General features: G+C 35.5%; 3 protein-coding genes across 4 annotated transcripts; all 3 read left to right on the plus strand.

Moving 5' to 3' along the window:
* Positions 1-318: 318 nt before the first annotated feature.
* Positions 319-2775, plus strand: LOC130657850 (vomeronasal type-2 receptor 1-like). The gene has a single exon (XM_057460844.1). The coding sequence runs from the start codon at positions 319-321 to the stop codon at positions 2773-2775; it is 2457 nt and encodes an 818-aa protein (XP_057316827.1).
* Positions 2776-3968: 1193 nt separating this feature from the next.
* On the plus strand, positions 3969-6777 carry LOC130656817 (octopamine receptor beta-2R-like). Its single transcript, XM_057459751.1, has one exon. The coding sequence runs from the start codon at positions 4051-4053 to the stop codon at positions 5143-5145; it is 1095 nt and encodes a 364-aa protein (XP_057315734.1). The 5' UTR covers positions 3969-4050; the 3' UTR covers positions 5146-6777.
* A 508-nt stretch (positions 6778-7285) lies between these two features.
* LOC130657338 (NACHT, LRR and PYD domains-containing protein 3-like) lies at positions 7286-12870 on the plus strand. 2 transcript variants are annotated; one of them, XM_057460319.1, is made up of 4 exons: positions 7286-8450; positions 9496-10880; positions 10953-11729; positions 12239-12870. In XM_057460319.1, exons 1-4 carry the CDS (start codon positions 7463-7465, stop codon positions 12443-12445), a joined length of 3357 nt encoding a protein of 1118 aa, XP_057316302.1. In that variant the 5' UTR covers positions 7286-7462; the 3' UTR covers positions 12446-12870. The 2 variants fall into 2 exon arrangements, with proteins under 2 accessions (XP_057316302.1, XP_057316301.1); XM_057460318.1 differs by having other exon boundaries at positions 9496-11729.
* Positions 12871-18197: the final 5327 nt, after the last annotated feature.

Below are 18197 nucleotides of genomic sequence, written 5' to 3' on the forward strand. Positions count from 1 at the left end.
ATACATCTAATAGAAACTTCGTAAAGAGTTATATATCCCTCTTTCTTTCGCGTTTGTTAGAACAAATTATACCCCTTCCCCTAACTATATGTTATTTGTTTTTCTTAAGAAAGACACTTGTGGAATCAAACAGATTTTCATTAATTTCTTTTTTTCATTTTGCGAATATTTTATTCCTAAACTTTGAAACAAAACAAACATCCTTTTTCTAAACCGAAATAAATAAGATTCCGGCACGTTTATAATCTAATTATTATTTAATATTTATGAAAAGCATCTGCCTCAACAATTGTTTGCATGTTCTCAAGAGGCTGAACGATGAAAACTTGGAAACTTGTTTCTGCTTTAATGTTATGGCAAACCTGGATGTACTCTACAAGAAGTAACGTAGCTATCAAGAGATACAAAGACTTCAATATAGCTGTCTACCTGCCGCTATGTTTAAAGGAAGGGTTAACAATAAATTCACTAATGTTAATTGAAGCAGTTGAGTATGAAATAAGTAAGTTCAACAAACAAATGCATTCGAAGAACATTACTAAACTTGAAGTTGGGTATGTTATATACGATAGTTGCTACAGTACAGCAGAAACTGCAAAAGTTATTATCGATACGACTATTAATTACATCCCATCTAACGAAACTTTAACTGTTGATGGTGTCAGGTTCTGCCTCTGCCAAAATACGCCACAGCCCTACATTATTGGAGTGATTTCCAGTATTCCACGATATTATACGGCATTAATCGCTAATGCATTCGTAGGAGGGGATGAAAAATTGATCTCTATATCAGAAGACAGTCCGCAGGTTAATTTTGATGTTTATCCAAATTATTTCCGCATGTTAAATGACGATGTCACCACCTTCTTAGTATATCAAGCTACGATTGAGTTTTATAAGTGGAAAAATATTGGTCTTTTGTTGTCGGACAATACTTATGGCGAGATTGGGCATCTGGCAGCATTGAAACATTTTAAGAATACAACATTTTGTGTATCCTTTACAGCTTATTTGCAGTCAGAATTAGCTTCTGCTAACGACGTTATGCTAAGATTAAAACACCGCACGCATCTTGATGCGACAATATTATGGCTGACGCCTGGTGACAGTGAAATGTTTTTCAGTCTTGCTAAGAAACATAATATTCACAATAGAACATGGATTGGTGGGCCATTAATTGCGAATCTGCCTTTAATTTACCTGCAACAATTTAGTCCACTAATAATTGGACAGATGCTGTTCATAACTGTGGAAAATATTCTGTTTCGAGAAACAACGGAGAGCAATTTTACGGCGTATTTTTGGGACCTCACAAGAGATGAAGTAAGCAATAGGTGGAAGGGAAATATCCATTTTAGTGAAAACTTTACTAAGAGTGATTTAAGTGAGATGAAGTCGCAGGTAACTGCAGCAACTTACACTGCTCTGCAATCTGTGTCTTATGCCGTAAATGCTTTAATTTTTGAATTAAGCCAAGTGATGCTGCATAATTTGAATAAAAATAAAGATTATATATTCCATTTGTACAGAAAAAAGAAATTGGAGCACAACTTTTTTCTAACGTTTACATCAGTTGGAGATTTCGGTGATATAAATATGATACAAAGGGAAGGCGATAGTATCTCTTTAAAACGGATAGGAGGTTTCATCAAGTTATGGAACCTTGTGTTAGTGGAAAAAGTCGGAAAAAAAACATATGTATCATCTTCTTCTTGTCACGACGAATGTGAGGCAGGATTTTATCCAATTTATGTCAACAAGGATTGCTGCTGGATTTGTTCGGAGTGTGAAACTGGATTCATAAAGCCAGACGTTGGTAACAAAAATTGCTTAAGATGTTCACTTGATACGGAGTCTAACAAAAATAGGACTAAATGCTTGCCGTACCAGCGCGTATATCCTTCATATCGTAGCAACACAGCATATATATTGTATGGTTTAGTTTCAAGTGGCATTATTTTAAACATCTTTACCTTTGTCAGTTTTCTTAAATACAGACAAACACCTGTCGTTCGAGCTTCTAATGTACCATTATCCTTCGCTCAACTATTGGCTCATGCACTGCTCTTTTTGGGTCCTTTATCAACAACAGGGACAATCTACAACACAACATGCGTGGTAGCTTTATTTCTTCATGGCTTTCTTATCTGCTTTATACAAGGAATAATATTTGCCAAAACAGTATTCCTTGTGATGATCTTTCAACGCAAATCGGCTCCACAAAACACGATTCGAACAAGAAGTTTGCAATATTCTATTGTGACAACAATACAAGCCATCTACTGTTGTATGGTTGCTGTAGTGTTAATGCAATCACAGAATGGAATCAAAACATTCCGAAACCAAGAGAATTTAACAACTGAAACTATCTGCGGTAACGGTAATCTTCTTTTGCTGCAAATGATCTACGTTTTATTCATAACTTTACTTTGCATGGTTCAAGCTTTCAGAGCAAGAAAACTACCAACATTTTTTAACGAAGCAAAGTATATATTGTATGCAGCATTTGGTAGCTTTGTTATATCCACAATGTCTGCGTTGCTTTACAATAGTCTAACCGATGCAGATTCGTTAACGTTGCTTTTTCATACGATGATGTTCTTGTTAAATCTTTGCAATTTCACTTGCATATTTGGACCAAAACTTTGGATCATACTTCTTGAACCTGAAAAAAATGATGTGCGCGTACTTCAAAAAGCTTTGTACGCAAGTGTAAAAGAAGAGGTGAATTTGCAAGTTTCTCGTGCACAAAGGTATACGAACACTAAACTATAATGAATGAATAAAAATAAATATAAACTATATATATAATGCATGGACTTACATATGTATTTATATATCTGGTAATAACATATTAACAGAATGATGTAAAAGCTTTTTCTTTTTCTTTATGCCACTGTTCAAACGCATTTTTCTATTCAATAGTGATTGTTATGGTCACGTTGATATGAAATCATCAAGGTTCTAAAAAAGTAACAATGTTTACTCTTTCTATTCAAAATAATTTTTATTCACATGTTTTCTTTTTTATAAAACAATGGTTCTCACTTTAAGGCCGAGATTATAGGTACCTTTAATTGCTTACTAACAAAAATATCAAGAAAATTGAAAAAGGAAATTATGGTAGAAAACAACAATGTATTCACATGATACATGATGGATCACTGTTGTCATCTTCGATGGCGATAATGAACCACTAAAAGAAAGCGTAAAAAAGGGTGTGATCATGTTTAAAAAATGTGTTCATGGATTCATGAAATATTGTTAATGGAGGTAGCACAACGAGGTAAATGTTGCATTGTTGATAAACGTTGATGTTATTGATGGCACCATAATCAAAGGTTCCGAATACCCCCCCCCCCCCCACCTTCCTACTTTTTTTTGGGGGGGATACCCCTTTGCTATTCGTGACCTTAGAATAGTAGTGTAGTAGGCCGTTACTGTAGGTAAAAATCATATTTATATAAGCCAAAGAACAAATTACAAACAAAAACAACTAAAAAAATAATAATAAAAAACAGCAGTGGAGGGAAGTATGTATAAAAAAATCAAACAACATAACCAATACATATGAAACAATAACAAACGTCACATGTATAAAATAAAAATTGTAGAAAAAAACTTTCAGTGCAAAACTATAGTTATCGTAGCGTAGTTGCACGGTGATCTTTTGTATTAAAAAACTATTCGGTTATTTTTTTGATTTCTTTATATCGTCTTTTTTCTTATTGTATACATTATATATCTACATCTAATTACTTTATATATTTAATTTATTTTTTCACTCGTTTTATTGTTCCAATCTCTCTTTTACAACCCACTGTATAAAATTTTTCGCGTCAATTGCTATTGTGATGTAAAAAGCGACACGAAAAAAACAACAGCACGAGTAATTTTATTTACGTTATACTTTTTTGCTTATATATATATATATATATATATTTTTTTTTTTTGCTTTACAATTTATATTTTATTCAATTTATCTTAGAATTTTATGACAAGATTTTCATAACAAGTCATTTCTACAACATATATGAACAAACATCTTAAATGATTTTTTTTTTCTTGTGTTATTTGGATTACATTTCCCTTAAAAGCATGCATTTAAACGTAACGGATGAACCGAAAAATCCGATAATACACCAAACAGCAGCTCTGGTGTGTTTACCACTTCTAGGTGTTGTTGTTGTTTTATTAAATACAGTACCTCTAGTTGTTTATATATCTTCTGGAAGAAGAAATCGACAGTTCAGCACTGGATTAATTTGGTTGCTTGTAGCAGATATTTTGATTGGTTGCTTTCCGTTGCCCATATATGGTTTAAAAAAATACGAGTTTTCCGACACAAGTATTGCGTGGAAGATATGTGACGCATGGCGATACACCTATTTTACCTGCATTCACATTGCAATGATCAGCTTAATATTAATAACATTAGAAAGGATTGGTTACCTAAAGTTCTCACTTATGTACAACGTATACTTCACTAAGTTTCGTATCAATGTAACTTTTTCTCTGTGTTGGATATTTTTTATCTTCTTTGACATGATTCCGTTTTTTCCGATCGGTGAACACGATCACGAATTATGTCGTTATGTCATTAAAAAGACGTGGGGATTCGCGATGGACATATTAACCAAAGTGTTTCCTCTGGTGTTCATTTTAGTCTCTTACAGCTTTATGATTTACATTGCATATAAACAGACTGTGAAAATTCGTCGATGCAACATAAGAAAGAGAAGACGTGCTTCTGTCCTAAATAACATCAAAATAGCAATCGAAATGAAAGCTACTCGAACTGTGGCGTACATTGTTGGATCATATATAACATGTTGGGCTCCATCAATGATATACTACTTTTTAGAATGGTTTTGTGACACGTGTGAAATTGAACAACCGCACCGTACTTGGTTTCGTTTCTTTTTAAAACTGCTTGTATTATTTCATGCTTTGTTGACACCGATTGTATTTTGTTGGAGAAACACGGAATTTCGAAAAAGCCTTCTATATTTTATGAAGAAGTCAAGAAGAACGCAACAAGAAGTAAGCATGAGTACATTTTATGTGACGGCGTTTATCAGTCGCACAAGACAAAGGAAAAAAACAAGTGTTACGCAAAATAATGAACAAGATACAAGTGTGTAAAAGTCCGGGCACGAAGTTGCTAGACAAGTAATCACATAGAATCTGTTTAATTATTAATTAGATCGTTACTTATCTTAGTGCTGTCCAATATGCTATGCTTTAACTCGCTCAGTAGAACACGAGGTTTTATTGACCAAGACTTGTTTTATGCTGGCCTTTAAACCAACGTAAAAATTTTTTTATTAACACCACTGTTAAAATAATCTGCATAGTATTTGCAGAAAGTCTCTAACACGGTTTATAAACTACCAACATTTTTCGTGTTGATCATGTTATTTACACCAAATGCATTAGATATGGCTCATATAAAGTGAGGCATGACCACAGGGGCCTGTTTTTTTTTTAAAAAATTCCCCGACAGGCGTGTTTCTACTCATTTTAACACAGAGTTTCACGCTCATTTCAGCTCTTAGGGCTTCTTTTCTTTTTTCGATAAAAGAGATAAAGAGATCTGAGATAGAAGTTGTACTTATTATTTACGCCAGCCAGCCAGGTATAGAAAACACAGACCTGATGCAAAATCAGCTAGTGGCATTTTCACGCCATAATACCACTTGAATTTAAAATTTGTTTACTTATTGCCTCTATTGTGTAGAGCTTGAAACGCCTTGAAACGCTCATCAAAATAATGTGTAGGATCATATGTTTTCGACGAACGCTTAAAGAGATATAAGGGTTTAAAAATTTTGCTCACGCGAGCAAGGACCTGCTAAAGTGCAAAAATATTTGTTTTAGACATTCGTATACCCGTTGCCTTTATCGTCTAGATCTTGAAATGCTGTATAGGATCATGTACTTTTGACAATCGATTGAAGAGATATTGAGGTTTAAAGGTTTCTTGATGGCGTCATCAACCCGTCTGTTCCGAAACACGTGGTATGACCCAGCTTTAGGGAACTTACCCATTTTGGTCTCCGGTGGTCCATAGTGGTCCCATGCAGAAGATGACGTCTGTTTAAACTTAAACCTTAAACATGAAAGTGCATTGCAATGGCTGCATTAATTTTAATAATGACAAATTGCCCCCTCCCCTCAATAGCTTTTCATTAGCTTGTTCAAATTAAATCAAACTTGCCACACTTATAGTACGTCACAAATGGAACAAAATAGCGGCAATAAATTTTTGCTAGCGTCAGCACATTTTCTGTGAGGTCATCAAAAGGTTGAAATTCGTCAAAATGCCGCCATTTGCCTAAATTCAATTACGCTAGCTCTAAAGTGACATTCTGTGTGATGTTCCTTAAAGCTAAATAAAATTAATTTAATATATCTTCTGGTTTTTACATAGATCGCATGAAAGGTTTTCAAAAATTGCCCGAAAATCTGGTTTTTACCGATTTTCGGGTAAACTCCAAAAAATTGTGACATCAGATTAAATCATGTGTCCAAAACATGGAAAATGATTCCTCTTGATGAAACAAAGTTGTGTTGTAGGTTTCAAGTTCCTAACAAGAGTTATTATCCCCATTATAAGGGTTTCATAAAGATTTTTAGGGGTAGTTTCGAGTAACAGCCAATATCAAAGCCTCTGGAAGGTATGGGACTTTCAAATTTGCCATGCAAGTGTCTAATAGATAAGTATTGAAACGCAGTAAGTATCATAGCCATGCAACATGGCATTAATGTGTTATTAAAAAACCGTCAGGGAGGGAGGGCAGAATTCGCACCCCCCTCTCCCGGACTGAATAGGGTTCCTAATTCTTTTCTTTGACGTCAATATTGTTTTAACGTCAAAGTTTGGTAAGTTACACAACAATTTTATAGTTGATGTTTTATAGACTTTTTTAAAGAAAATTATGAAAAATATAATCGTCTTTACAAAAGTCACATACAGAATAACGGACGAAAGCTTCGTCTCTTTAATAATAGCCGTCGTTTGTCTGTGTGTCCGCGTAAGGCGCGTCACACAGACAAACGTAAGGGAAACACTAAATGCGATATACAAAGGACGGGGAACCCGCGAATTTTTTCATGGGTTAACAACTAGTATTGTTATAAAAGACTAAAACTAGTAGACAAACATGCAAACGACGGGTATTAGCAAAGAGATTAGTGAAAATTGTAATTTGAGATGTAATTTGATTCCTACGTTCATAAAGAAATGATTTATTTCTCTTGGATTAATACTTGAAGGCTTAGTTTCATGTGAGCGAGAAGTCCGAGACAGTTGAAAACAAGTTGAAAAAAAGAAGTGATAAAAATGTATCTAATGTGAAAAATTTAGACAAAAAAAAACTACGGGGGAGAATTTAAAGGCGGCGAAAAGTAATATACATGTTAAAATGGAACGATTTAAAATGTTTTCATAACTTTCGATATGTGTGGTGTTAGCTGTTGTTGCTGTGGTGGAAAGAAAGCCATAACTTCCAATATTCTTGACGATTGCAACGAGTGGATTCGTCTTGTTACCTTAATTAGCCATGCAGGCACTTCAGCACTACGAGATATATTTCATGATCCGTCACACGGAGGAAAATCACGCGACCCTTTTCAATTATATCAGGATTTGAAACCATACAGAAACAAGCTAAAGAAGTTGTTAAAGAAGGATGAATTTGAACTTGTGTATCCGTCATCTCAGCAAACATTTTCAGTTAAATTTGATATCACTATATTGTGTGTACTTATTATAAACTGCACAAATGTACCGGCGCCGACAACAGGATGGCTAAGAAAACCAAACCAATCTGATTGGTCTATCGGTGCATGCATTGTAAGGCTAAGGAGAATGCGTAATAAAATGATGCATTTTGCTGGAAAGCTGACTAGACGAAAATTTCTTAAACGTTGGGATAAGACAATCAATATATTAAGAATTTTGGGGTATGATATCACAGAGGTAATGAGTTTAAAAAATGAAAGTTTAAACGATTCAGAGTTATATCAGTCTGCCATAATGGCAGCAAGTGTAGAATGTTTGAATAAGCACGTCAACACTATCACTGATGAGATAAAAGCTCAGAAATTGTCTTCTGCAGCTGTTACAAACTCTATCGATGTGTTAAACCGTTCTATAAACTTGATAACAACAGATGTACAAAACTGTCTTACTAAACAAGACTGCTTTGACTCTGATCTGATAACTATAAATGAAGGTTTTGCAGAATTGCTAAAGAAAACTGATGAACTTGAAAATAATATTGATATCTCAAATGAAGAGTTGAAACAAGATTTTGAGCAAATGACAACCGCTATGAAAGAGATTCACGTTAATGTAGAGGAGAAGATAGAAAGATTTGAAACTAAGATGGTAATGTTGTGTGAAAGAATAGAAAGCATAGAAGAAAGGAAAAATGCAACTTTTGGTAAGTAAACATTATGATTATTTACTTTTTGTAAACACGTTTTTTCTGATGAGTAACCTCATTTTTGTAATCGGGCATCAGGTTGCCTTAGAGGGGCTTTTTGGTTCACAAGATACTTAGCTGGTTGTTTAGCAACAGTACTAGTATTATGAACCCTGCCTTTCCTCTTAATTTTGTGTTTGTTAGCACACAAACGTCTTTGAAGCACGCTAAGCGTTGATTTGTATTGCCTCTAATTATTATTGTGTCACAGATTAACTGGAAAGGTTCCCGATTGAAGAAAAATTGATCAGAGGGATGTAGGACCTGAGCTAAGTTGTTACGAAACTTACTAATGATATTAGAATCATGTTAGCCAACAGATTACCGGAGTTTTTAACTATTGGGATATGTTCACAATTGTCTCCATTTATTGTATTTAAATCCCTCTTACTTATATTTTAACAATCTCGAGCCTGATTTTTCTTCCATTCGTAAAGGTTTTTTCTGTTTATTTGTTGTTGTTGTTGCTGTTTTTTGATTGATAAACAACAGCTCATTTCGCCCCCCCCCCCCCCCCCCTCCTCTTCGTTTTTTTCAATAACTTATTTTGCTCGGTTGCATGGTTATAATAGTTTCTGAATTATAATATTTATTTATAAGTCACCTGAATCCCAAATTTTTCGGTCCCATTCTTCTCAGGGTACAGGATATTGGCTATTACTGAAAGTCAAATTTAGTCAACAGGCACTTCAATGCCCTTATAATTTTCCCTAAAAGGGTCGCATAATGCTTTCAGCAAGAGTCTCTTTGACTTTATCAAATCACTTAGTGATATCTGTTCTTACTATTGCCTTCGTCGCTGAAATTGCTGATACTAGGCTCCTTCGTTTTATTATTGGGTGGATTTTTAACATGTGAATTAGAAATTCGTAGAAACCGAGTTACAAGTTTTGTTGGTGCCATTATACATTGATGGTGAATTATCAATGTGCTGAAAAAGCTTCAGGAGCGCAGCTGTTGGAGACCCATATATCCTTCTTGTTACTTATTGGTTTGTATTTAGATCCTGCAACATTTAACGAACGATGTAGCCGTGCTGTTGAGTCTATCAAAAACGATGTTATTGCCAAACACTCGAGAGAAAGTATTGAACATCCTTTTCGCAACGAAAATTTAATGAAAATGTTTTATGTCGATTTAATGATTTCGAACAGTCGGGAGTTTCAAAAGATGTGTTCTAAAAGTGATCGAGAACATCATATCAACATGCAACTTAATCACGAAAAATCAATTGGAATTGAGAATTTACTTAGTAAAAAATACAGTTTTTTGTTATTAAGAGGCGTCGCGGGTATTGGGAAAAGCGTTTTGACAAAGCATTGTGCTTACCTATGGGCTACGAATAACTTGTGGCACGATAAAAAATTTGTATTTAACTTTACATGCAGGGAGATGAATTCTTCCTCAGCATCATCTTTTGAAGAATTACTTCGATGTTTTTATCCAAATATTTTTTACTACATTTCCCTTCAAGAACTTCTAGAAATTGGAAAGGAAATAGTTGTAGTGATTGATGGAATTGACGAGTTTGTTGGTATTAGTCAGTTTGATGGATTGTCCAGTGGACAACCAATTTCATCACTTCCTATCACTAAATGTGTGTTTCACATGCTAAATTTAACTGATAATATACTGGACAAATCCGACATCATTGTGTCAGGAAGACCAGAATCTTGCACGATTATATCCAGCTGTTTCAGCAGATTTGCAATCAAATGTGTGGATATTCTAGGTTTTAGCTTAATCAGTGTTCACAATTATATCGACTTCTACTTCAGCAAGGATTACAAACGAGCGAGATTGGTTAGGAAAGTCATTAACAGCAGCATCAACATTCAATTGATGACACGTATCCCAGTTTATTTGAAAGTGATATGTTCCTTGTACGAAAATGACGACAGTTTTAAACCTCCTAAAACCACATCAGAATTGTACACCATGCAACTAGCTCTTTTTATGAAAAAACATTGTCAAGTAGGAAACGGAGAGAACATCGTTAATAAATCATTATTAAAATTTGTGCAGAATGTTGACATATGCAGAGCAATCATAGATTTAGCCTCAATTTCATTTACCATGTTAAAGAACGACGTAGTTGTGTTTAATGAAGAAGCTATTGAGACATTCACATCGTTGCAAACTTTAGAAGCTACTGGAATGATCATGAAAGTTCATGGCCCACTTGAGAACAAATATCAATTTTTCCATTTGAGTATGCAAGAATTTTTAGCCGCGATTTTTATCGTGTTTAATAAGTTGGACGTTTACGTGGTTCAGCAAGACTTCAGACTTAAATCTACCCTTCCGTTAATCTTTGGGATAATTGGAGCTGAGCGCAGAAAAAAAAACAAAGTTGATTTGGCTGCTTCTCTGATGCAATCACTTAGGGTAAATTGTAGTACATTTAGGAATTTTCTATGCATCAATTTCGGCATGATTGAGATTGACTTTCTTTTTAAGATAGCCAATCAATCGGCAAATTCATCAAACTGGGCAAACTATAATGATGAATGTGAACTGTTTTTAAACAGTTATCATGAGTATCAAGGCCAGATCTCGGCAAAGGAAAAACTTGATTACTACCTGTCATGTAAATTGACTTTACCACATCACATGATTCACTTACTGTTTTTTCTTGATCGTGACATCAAACATTTGCGCAAGTTGAAGCTGTCAATAACAGATACATCTGCGGTATTACAAAACACAGGGAAGGATAGTGAAAAGTTGCTGACGCACATCTTAAACATGAAGGAATTTGAAAGCGATGATTTGACGGTGTCTGCCTTGCCGCATCTTCCTGAATACAACAAAATGAATTTAAACTTGAAGTATTTAAGCATTTTCTTGACAGATTATAACTTACTTTTTGATTGGAACTGGTTTAACTTACCAAGTATCATTCACATAAGATTGGGTTATGGATTAGAATCTTTATGTTATCAAATATGCGCAAATCATTTATCTCTGCGAAATTTGTTCCAAATTACGGTTGAGGTGCTGGATACCGACAGGACAAATTTTCGCCATCTCCTTCGATTAATTGAGCTGCTACAAGATATAAATATGGTGACGATTCAACTAAACTGCAATGACACAGAAAATCTATATCCCAGCGTTACATGCAAAGATATTAAACATGGCATGCAGAACATGGAGGTAACATGTGTCACATTGATATTTAGAGCAGAAGAACACATCTACCGCAGAAATGCGGATGTAATTACTTGCGAAAACGTAAGTGTTTCTTGAATCAAGTTTTTTGTGTATTTCGCGTGCCAATGATCAATTCAACAACCCCTCTTAAAAATGTCTCCATAGCGAACGGGAGTCACGGCTTGAAACAGAAAAATTAGTTCCTAGATTTATTTAGAGAAGGTGGGCTATTTTGTACCATTTTGCGTGACAGACATATACGGGTATTATGATATAGACTAGTCGGTTACCTGTGGATAAATCCACGGGTTCGCCCGTCCTTTAAATTTACCCGTCACAACAAAGTGGATATAAATATATCGCATTTGATATTCGTGTTTCCGTAGCACGTCTTTCTAACTAAGCGGGGGTTCCGCGCAGAGACAGACAAAATACGGTTATTTTAAAAGAAATATACAATTTTTTGCGTTGCCATAAAAGTACTTTTCATATGAAGATAAACTAGTACCTTTGTGTGGTTTCCACTAGCAGAAGTAAAATTTAATATTGCAACATCGCAGGGGGATTAAACAAAGTAATATTCTTTTCAGTGTGTTGTCGACAGTAATTCCGAGACTAGAAGCACCACAAGACATTCCAGTCGCGCTCATAGCAGTATTGGTACAACAACGCCACACACAGAATACCCTAGTAGAGATTTGACACCTTCTATGTCGCGCAGAAGAACAGAAGATGTGTTTAATGATTCAGTAGAAGAGAACGATAAAAGACCAAGAGGAGGATGTTGGTTACTGTAGAAATGTCCATAACAGTTTTGTTGGTTATGTAGAACTTATGTACGACAAACTTTAATTTTGTTTTATGAAGAATTATGCCCAAAATTCTTGATTCATGTTTCGAACTTTTGCAGCCATTAGGGCTGTTATTTTGTGGTTTTTGAATTCAATTTCAATTCCGAATTTAATACTAAAAATGAAAAAAAATTGTTGTCATGTCTAATTTTTAAAGCAAAGAGAAGAAAAAAATGTATGTGCTCCAGAATAGGTATATGGATATGCGATTTCATATCTCGGGTATACCGACATCAAGAAAACTTTTTTCTCTGTTTTGTAAATTCTTTATTATTTTTATTCTCGTTTTAAAAAATGTATCATTTAAAAATATAACATAATTTTTTATAACAACGAAAATAACTTTTATAGTCGCAAAATTAATCTGTATTTTACCTCAAGAAAAGTAATCTTCGCGGGAAAATAATTTTGCGAATTTTTTTTAGATTTTTTTTCTTCATTACGCAAGAAAAAATTTCGCGAATCAGATCTTTACAAAAAATTTTCGCAGGAATTAATTTTCGCGAATGTGAGAAAAGAAAGACAACGAGTGATACGAATACTAGTAGTAAAACTAAAAATGTGACAGTGTCAACACAGTGTCAACAGTGTCAACAGTGTCAAAAGTGTGATTGTAATTGATGATGTTTTCTTACATACAGTTTCCTATAACATTTTTCCATCCCTATCCTATTTAACTAATTCGGGAATCGGGCAATTTCAGATTTGCTTCGCGATGATTAATAAATTTACCAAATTCGCGGAAATTTCTTCAGTTTTTTCGTAATAATTTATTTTTTAATCTTTTTATGTCCAAATTTTGTCCCCCAAAACGAAAATTGATTAACGGTGGTCACCGTTATCGAACATATTTTGTTAATTTGTGACGTCACACTTCAAAGCTCAAGTGAAACTGTAAGAGGATGGATGCTTTTTAGAGTGATTTAAATTTAGCGCAATCATACTAACCAAGTCACTATTAAGTGAAGAGTTACAGCTTTTTGCGGTCACGAATTAAAATATGCTAAGGAAAATTAAGAAAGTAACAACGCAAGCCAGCACATCCTTTCTGGGTGGAGGACAACCTCGTTCCCAGGGTATATTGCTTTTCAACGTTTGGACGGCATTTCAAATATTTTTCGTCTCGTCGCCCAGTGTCAAAAGAGACAAAAAGCCCTTGGAACAAGGTTGGGTGCAGCAGTTGTCGTGTTCCCATCATTCTCGTTAGTTATACTAACTTGGAGGACGTGCTTCTTCTCACTGCACTCGCAGAAGTCTGGGGAATATTACGAAATTAAATCAGAAGATATTCATTTACCTACCGAGTATTTGAATTGCGACTTATCTACCAAATATATCTGTGCATAGGGATGAAAAAAATAAACAACAGACCGCCATTGACCACACAAGTGATGACATGTGGTAAACAACTCAATTTCCAATCAATTGTATTGTTTTTTGAAAGATTTTTATAAAAGAAAGATTCTGTAAACCTACATTCATCTGAAAGAAAATATATAAGATAAAGTTAAAAAATAAGGTTTGCCCGAATAACATACATGCAATAGCAAATGCTAGCAAGATAGATGATCTGAATCTTTATCTTTTACCATATACTAGCTGTAGGCCCGTGGATAAATCCACGTGTTCGGCCGACCTTTATTTATCGCATTTAGTGTGTCTCACTACAGCGGTTACCATTTTCACTGACAGATAGACAGACGTATAAGCATAATCATAAGAAAAGGAGATAGTGGGTAAATTCTGGGCCGTCCATAATGCGTTCCTATTGTTCACAAGCAGATATATTTCTTAAATCGGAGTGGCCGGTTTAAGACTGCACGGAATTATCAATAATGGCTGCCTTGGGGAGGATTGCTTTGGTGAAGATGATTTCGATGCAATCGTGATTTAGCTGAAGAATTTTCCGAAATTGTTGAAGAAATAGTTGACGACCCTTCTAAAAGCTGTTTTCCCTGTGATATTTGCTCCAAAACATGCAAAACACAACGGGACTCACAAGACACCGAAATGCGAAACATCGTCAGCCACAGAACCAGTCAAATGACGACGGCCTCACTACTGCTCCATCCGTAATACTTTAAGAAGTACACCCAATTAAGTGCAAGTAAACTTTCTAAAGATGAGTGCTATAGTGAGAAGACCAGAATTGAATTTGTCAATTATGTTATTACAAACGACGATATTAACTTTTCCTATAGTTTTGTTAGAGATGTGATTGGTAGTTTTAAAGGCGATGCTGAAAAGTTTTATCCGGCCTTCTACAAATCTGTGTCTGAAAAGTTTAATGATAATATTTTTAAATAAAATTTATGGATTGGAGTAAATGCATTTTATGTCAACAAGATGAAAAAGATTCGTCTCTCGTCGATCTATTAAATAATAAAAACAATGAAGTCTGCGGGCATGCAAAGCTGGTGGAAAACATCTACGCTTTTCGAGACAATGGTATTTCCTTTCCAAAGAACTTACTTGAATCATTTGACACGCTTGACTCTGGTGAAGGAATATTAACAAAGATTAAGGTACATAAAGGAAAATGGCATAAAACCTGTGCATTGCAAATGTCGAACTCAAAGTAAGAATAATCAATATTATATAACTCGGGTAGAGCGATGTTGTGTCTTTTTTGTTGAAGTCACTACAGTAAGTTTTCCCCTCTGAAGAACTTTTAACTTTTTCCAGGTTAAAAAGAGCAATTCAGCGGTCATTGAGACAAGAAGACAATCCAGAACTAAGAGTCCACCTCGAAAAGTAACTCGTAAATCCTTACCCGCTGAAACACAGCTAAAATCCTGAATTTGCTTTTTCTGTAAAGAGATGGGGTACTTCCAAGAAGATGGCTTACAACCACCCCAAGGATTGCTCCCTTTGCATCGCGTGACAACTGTAAAAAGGGACACCATGATTAGAAAGTGTGCCACGGAAATGAAGAACGAAAAAGTAATCATCAAATTATCAGAGGGAGATATGATATCGAGAGATTCGTGTTATCATCATAAATGCATGACAACATTTATTGACGCGTACAGAAAGTTCATAAATTCCAAATGCAAAACAAACAAAGACAAACAAAAAGATTTAGAGGAGATAGCATTATTAGAATCGGTACAGTATATCGAAGAAATACTTCAAACAAGCCTACTCGTTGCATCGTGCGTGAAACTTTCCGAAGTTAGGCGTTATTATTGTGATGTTCTAGAAAGTCTAAATGCGGAATTTGTAAGTGTCAACGCCACCCGTTTGAAAGAAAAACTACTTAAGAAGAACGAAAATCTTCAAGCTGTTCCGCATCACAAAGAGATTTTCATATCGTTTAAAGATGACCTTGCTGCTGCTTTGAAATACGCAGGAAAAGCAAATGCAATGTTGACTGCATCTTCAAACATCATGCTTTGTCGTTACCTTCATCAAGTTACAGCTTGTACATTGTATTTGTTGAGGAAAAACGCTTACAATCATTACAAAGAAAACTCAGGTGAAGAGCTAACAGAAATAGAATGGATTGAAAAGAGCGAAAAATATCCGATGTTCAAGTATGGGAATTTGACCTTGAAGCTCGAGTCAATTCTCCTCCAGTTTGTGGAGTCGATCAGGTCTGCCGATTTCAACAGATATGTGGAAACACTCCAGTTAATAGCACCTTGGATGTTTGCTCTTAACCAGCACAATTACGCTCGTTGTATGATGGTAACATGTATGATGAATCTTAATGGAAAGATGAAAGCACACTTTTGCTGTACAAAAGATAAACAAAAAGTTTTCAAAGATTGGTCTGGATCATAACCATGAGCAGTTGAATAGCAAAATTAAGGGTGTAGAAATTGCTCGCTTGCTTGAGGAGTTTGAATATTCAGAAGAAAACGACAGCGTCTTAAATGCCATTGAAGAACATCATGATGCAACAGCCGCTGCACAAGTGAAGTTTCGAGGAGATGTTTCCAAACTTGAGACATCCTTTGCTGAACTTGGTAACCCGTTTCTGGATAACAGCCAAGACTTGGTATCACTTGGTACAAACATTGTTATGGATGAAACCAACACCCAAAACTTATTCAAGATCGAAGAAGCTGGTCAAGATCAATTCAAAACATACTGGGAAAATCGAGTTGTTCATCAGAAAGTACCGATATCTGACACGATCACAAAAAATAAATTTCACCTTTATACAAAACAAAAGTAAAGCGCAGAAGCAATTAAAGATGACGAAAAACAACGTTGATTTATTTTCAAGGCTTTTCATTGCATGCCAAACGAGGGATGGTGACTTGGAAACGTTTTTCTCTCACGAGAGCCAAGCAACCCCACCGTCGTTATCAGAAAATGGCTCATTAAAACTTCCGAAGAAAAAGTCAGAAATTCTTACTTGTTTACAGTGCGACAAAGATATTTCTGAATCTCCCAACGTAGACGCGAAAATTATCGATTATTATTATTATTATTCCGAATATTTATACAGGATATAGCCACTTCAGTGTTTGAAACACTGTTATTAATGTGGGTCTTGTGTTTGGAATGTATACATTAAGTATACACCGGCATTACCTACCCAATTTCCCGCACATGGTATGGGTTGACCCGTAGCTGTAGTAAAGACACTTGCAAAACATGCCCGCGCTGTGGACCGAACCACGGACCTTGTGATTACGAAGCGAACTCCATAACCACAAGGCCACGCAGCCATTATCAACATGCTTTGTCCGAGTTCGGGGAAAACGTTCAAAGATTACGTCATCCAAACCCTCATCCCTTATATTCGCCATCTCTTCAGTAATACCAATCGCCTGCATCTGGTTTAGGACAGGTACTTTGACAACAGTCTAAAGTCTTGTACCAGAGAAAAACGTGGAGCTGGGGTTCGACGAAAATGGTATCTTACCGACTAACTGGCAGACGTTTCTCCGCTGCAGCTCAAATAAAAGTGAATTGTTCCCGTTTTTATCAAAACTTTTGGTTAGCAAAATTCAAGACAAGGTGGTGGTAGCAATTGTCTGAGAAGTGTCGTTTCAAACAAAGTCATCGATGCAAGCACTTTAATGCCCTGTAACTTCAAAGAAGCTGATGAACGTATATTTGTGCATTTGAAACAAGCTTTGTCATCTGGTGAGTACAACCGTTTCATTATCAAGACAGTGGACAGTGATGTTGTCATAATTGGTATCGCTGTTTTCTTTAAACTTCAAGTTGAAGAATTGTGGATAGAGTTTGGAGCCGGAAAGTCTTTAAAATTCATTCCAATACACAAAGTAGCACGGAGCCTCGGTCCAGATAAAGCGTATGCCCTTCCGTTCTTCGAATGCGTTCAGTGGCTGCGATACCACATCTTCTATGTCTGGGAAAGGAAAGAAAGCTTTTTTTGACACATGGAATGTATTGGATAAAGACGTTACACCAGTCTTCACAAGACTGTCACTGATAGACTTTACAGATGACATCACCGACCTTGAAATGGAGGCAATAGAGAAATACGTTGTTTACCTGTATTCCAAGACGTGCAACGCTTCAAGCGTTAACGAAGCAAGGAAAATTCTGTTTAGTCGAGACATTCGACCAATCGCAAAAATTCCGCCGACACAACAAACACTGGTTCAACATAATTTAAGATCTGCTCTTCAATCGAGTAAATGGCAACAGTGTCTGCTTTCAATACATGATGCTAGTGATCCATGTCAGTGGGAGTGGCGATGTACGAACGAAA

The sequence above is a fragment of the Hydractinia symbiolongicarpus genome, chromosome 9 (genome assembly GCF_029227915.1).
Source record: "Hydractinia symbiolongicarpus strain clone_291-10 chromosome 9, HSymV2.1, whole genome shotgun sequence".
Lineage (NCBI taxonomy): Eukaryota > Metazoa > Cnidaria > Hydrozoa > Anthoathecata > Hydractiniidae > Hydractinia > Hydractinia symbiolongicarpus.

Bases quoted from the DNA above. Each gene is read 5' to 3' on its own strand.
- LOC130657850 (XM_057460844.1), top strand. From the start codon at position 319: ATGAAAACTTGGAAACTTGTTTCTGCTTTAATGTTATGGCAAACCTGG.
- LOC130656817 (XM_057459751.1), top strand. From the start codon at position 4,051: ATGATTTTTTTTTTCTTGTGTTATTTGGATTACATTTCCCTTAAAAGC.
- LOC130657338 (XM_057460318.1), top strand. From the start codon at position 7,463: ATGTGTGGTGTTAGCTGTTGTTGCTGTGGTGGAAAGAAAGCCATAACT. The intron at 8,451-9,495 runs GTAAGTAAACAT...GTTTGTATTTAG, and splicing joins AAGGAAAAATGCAACTTTTG to ATCCTGCAACATTTAACGAA. The intron at 11,730-12,238 runs GTAAGTGTTTCT...TATTCTTTTCAG, and splicing joins ATGTAATTACTTGCGAAAAC to TGTGTTGTCGACAGTAATTC.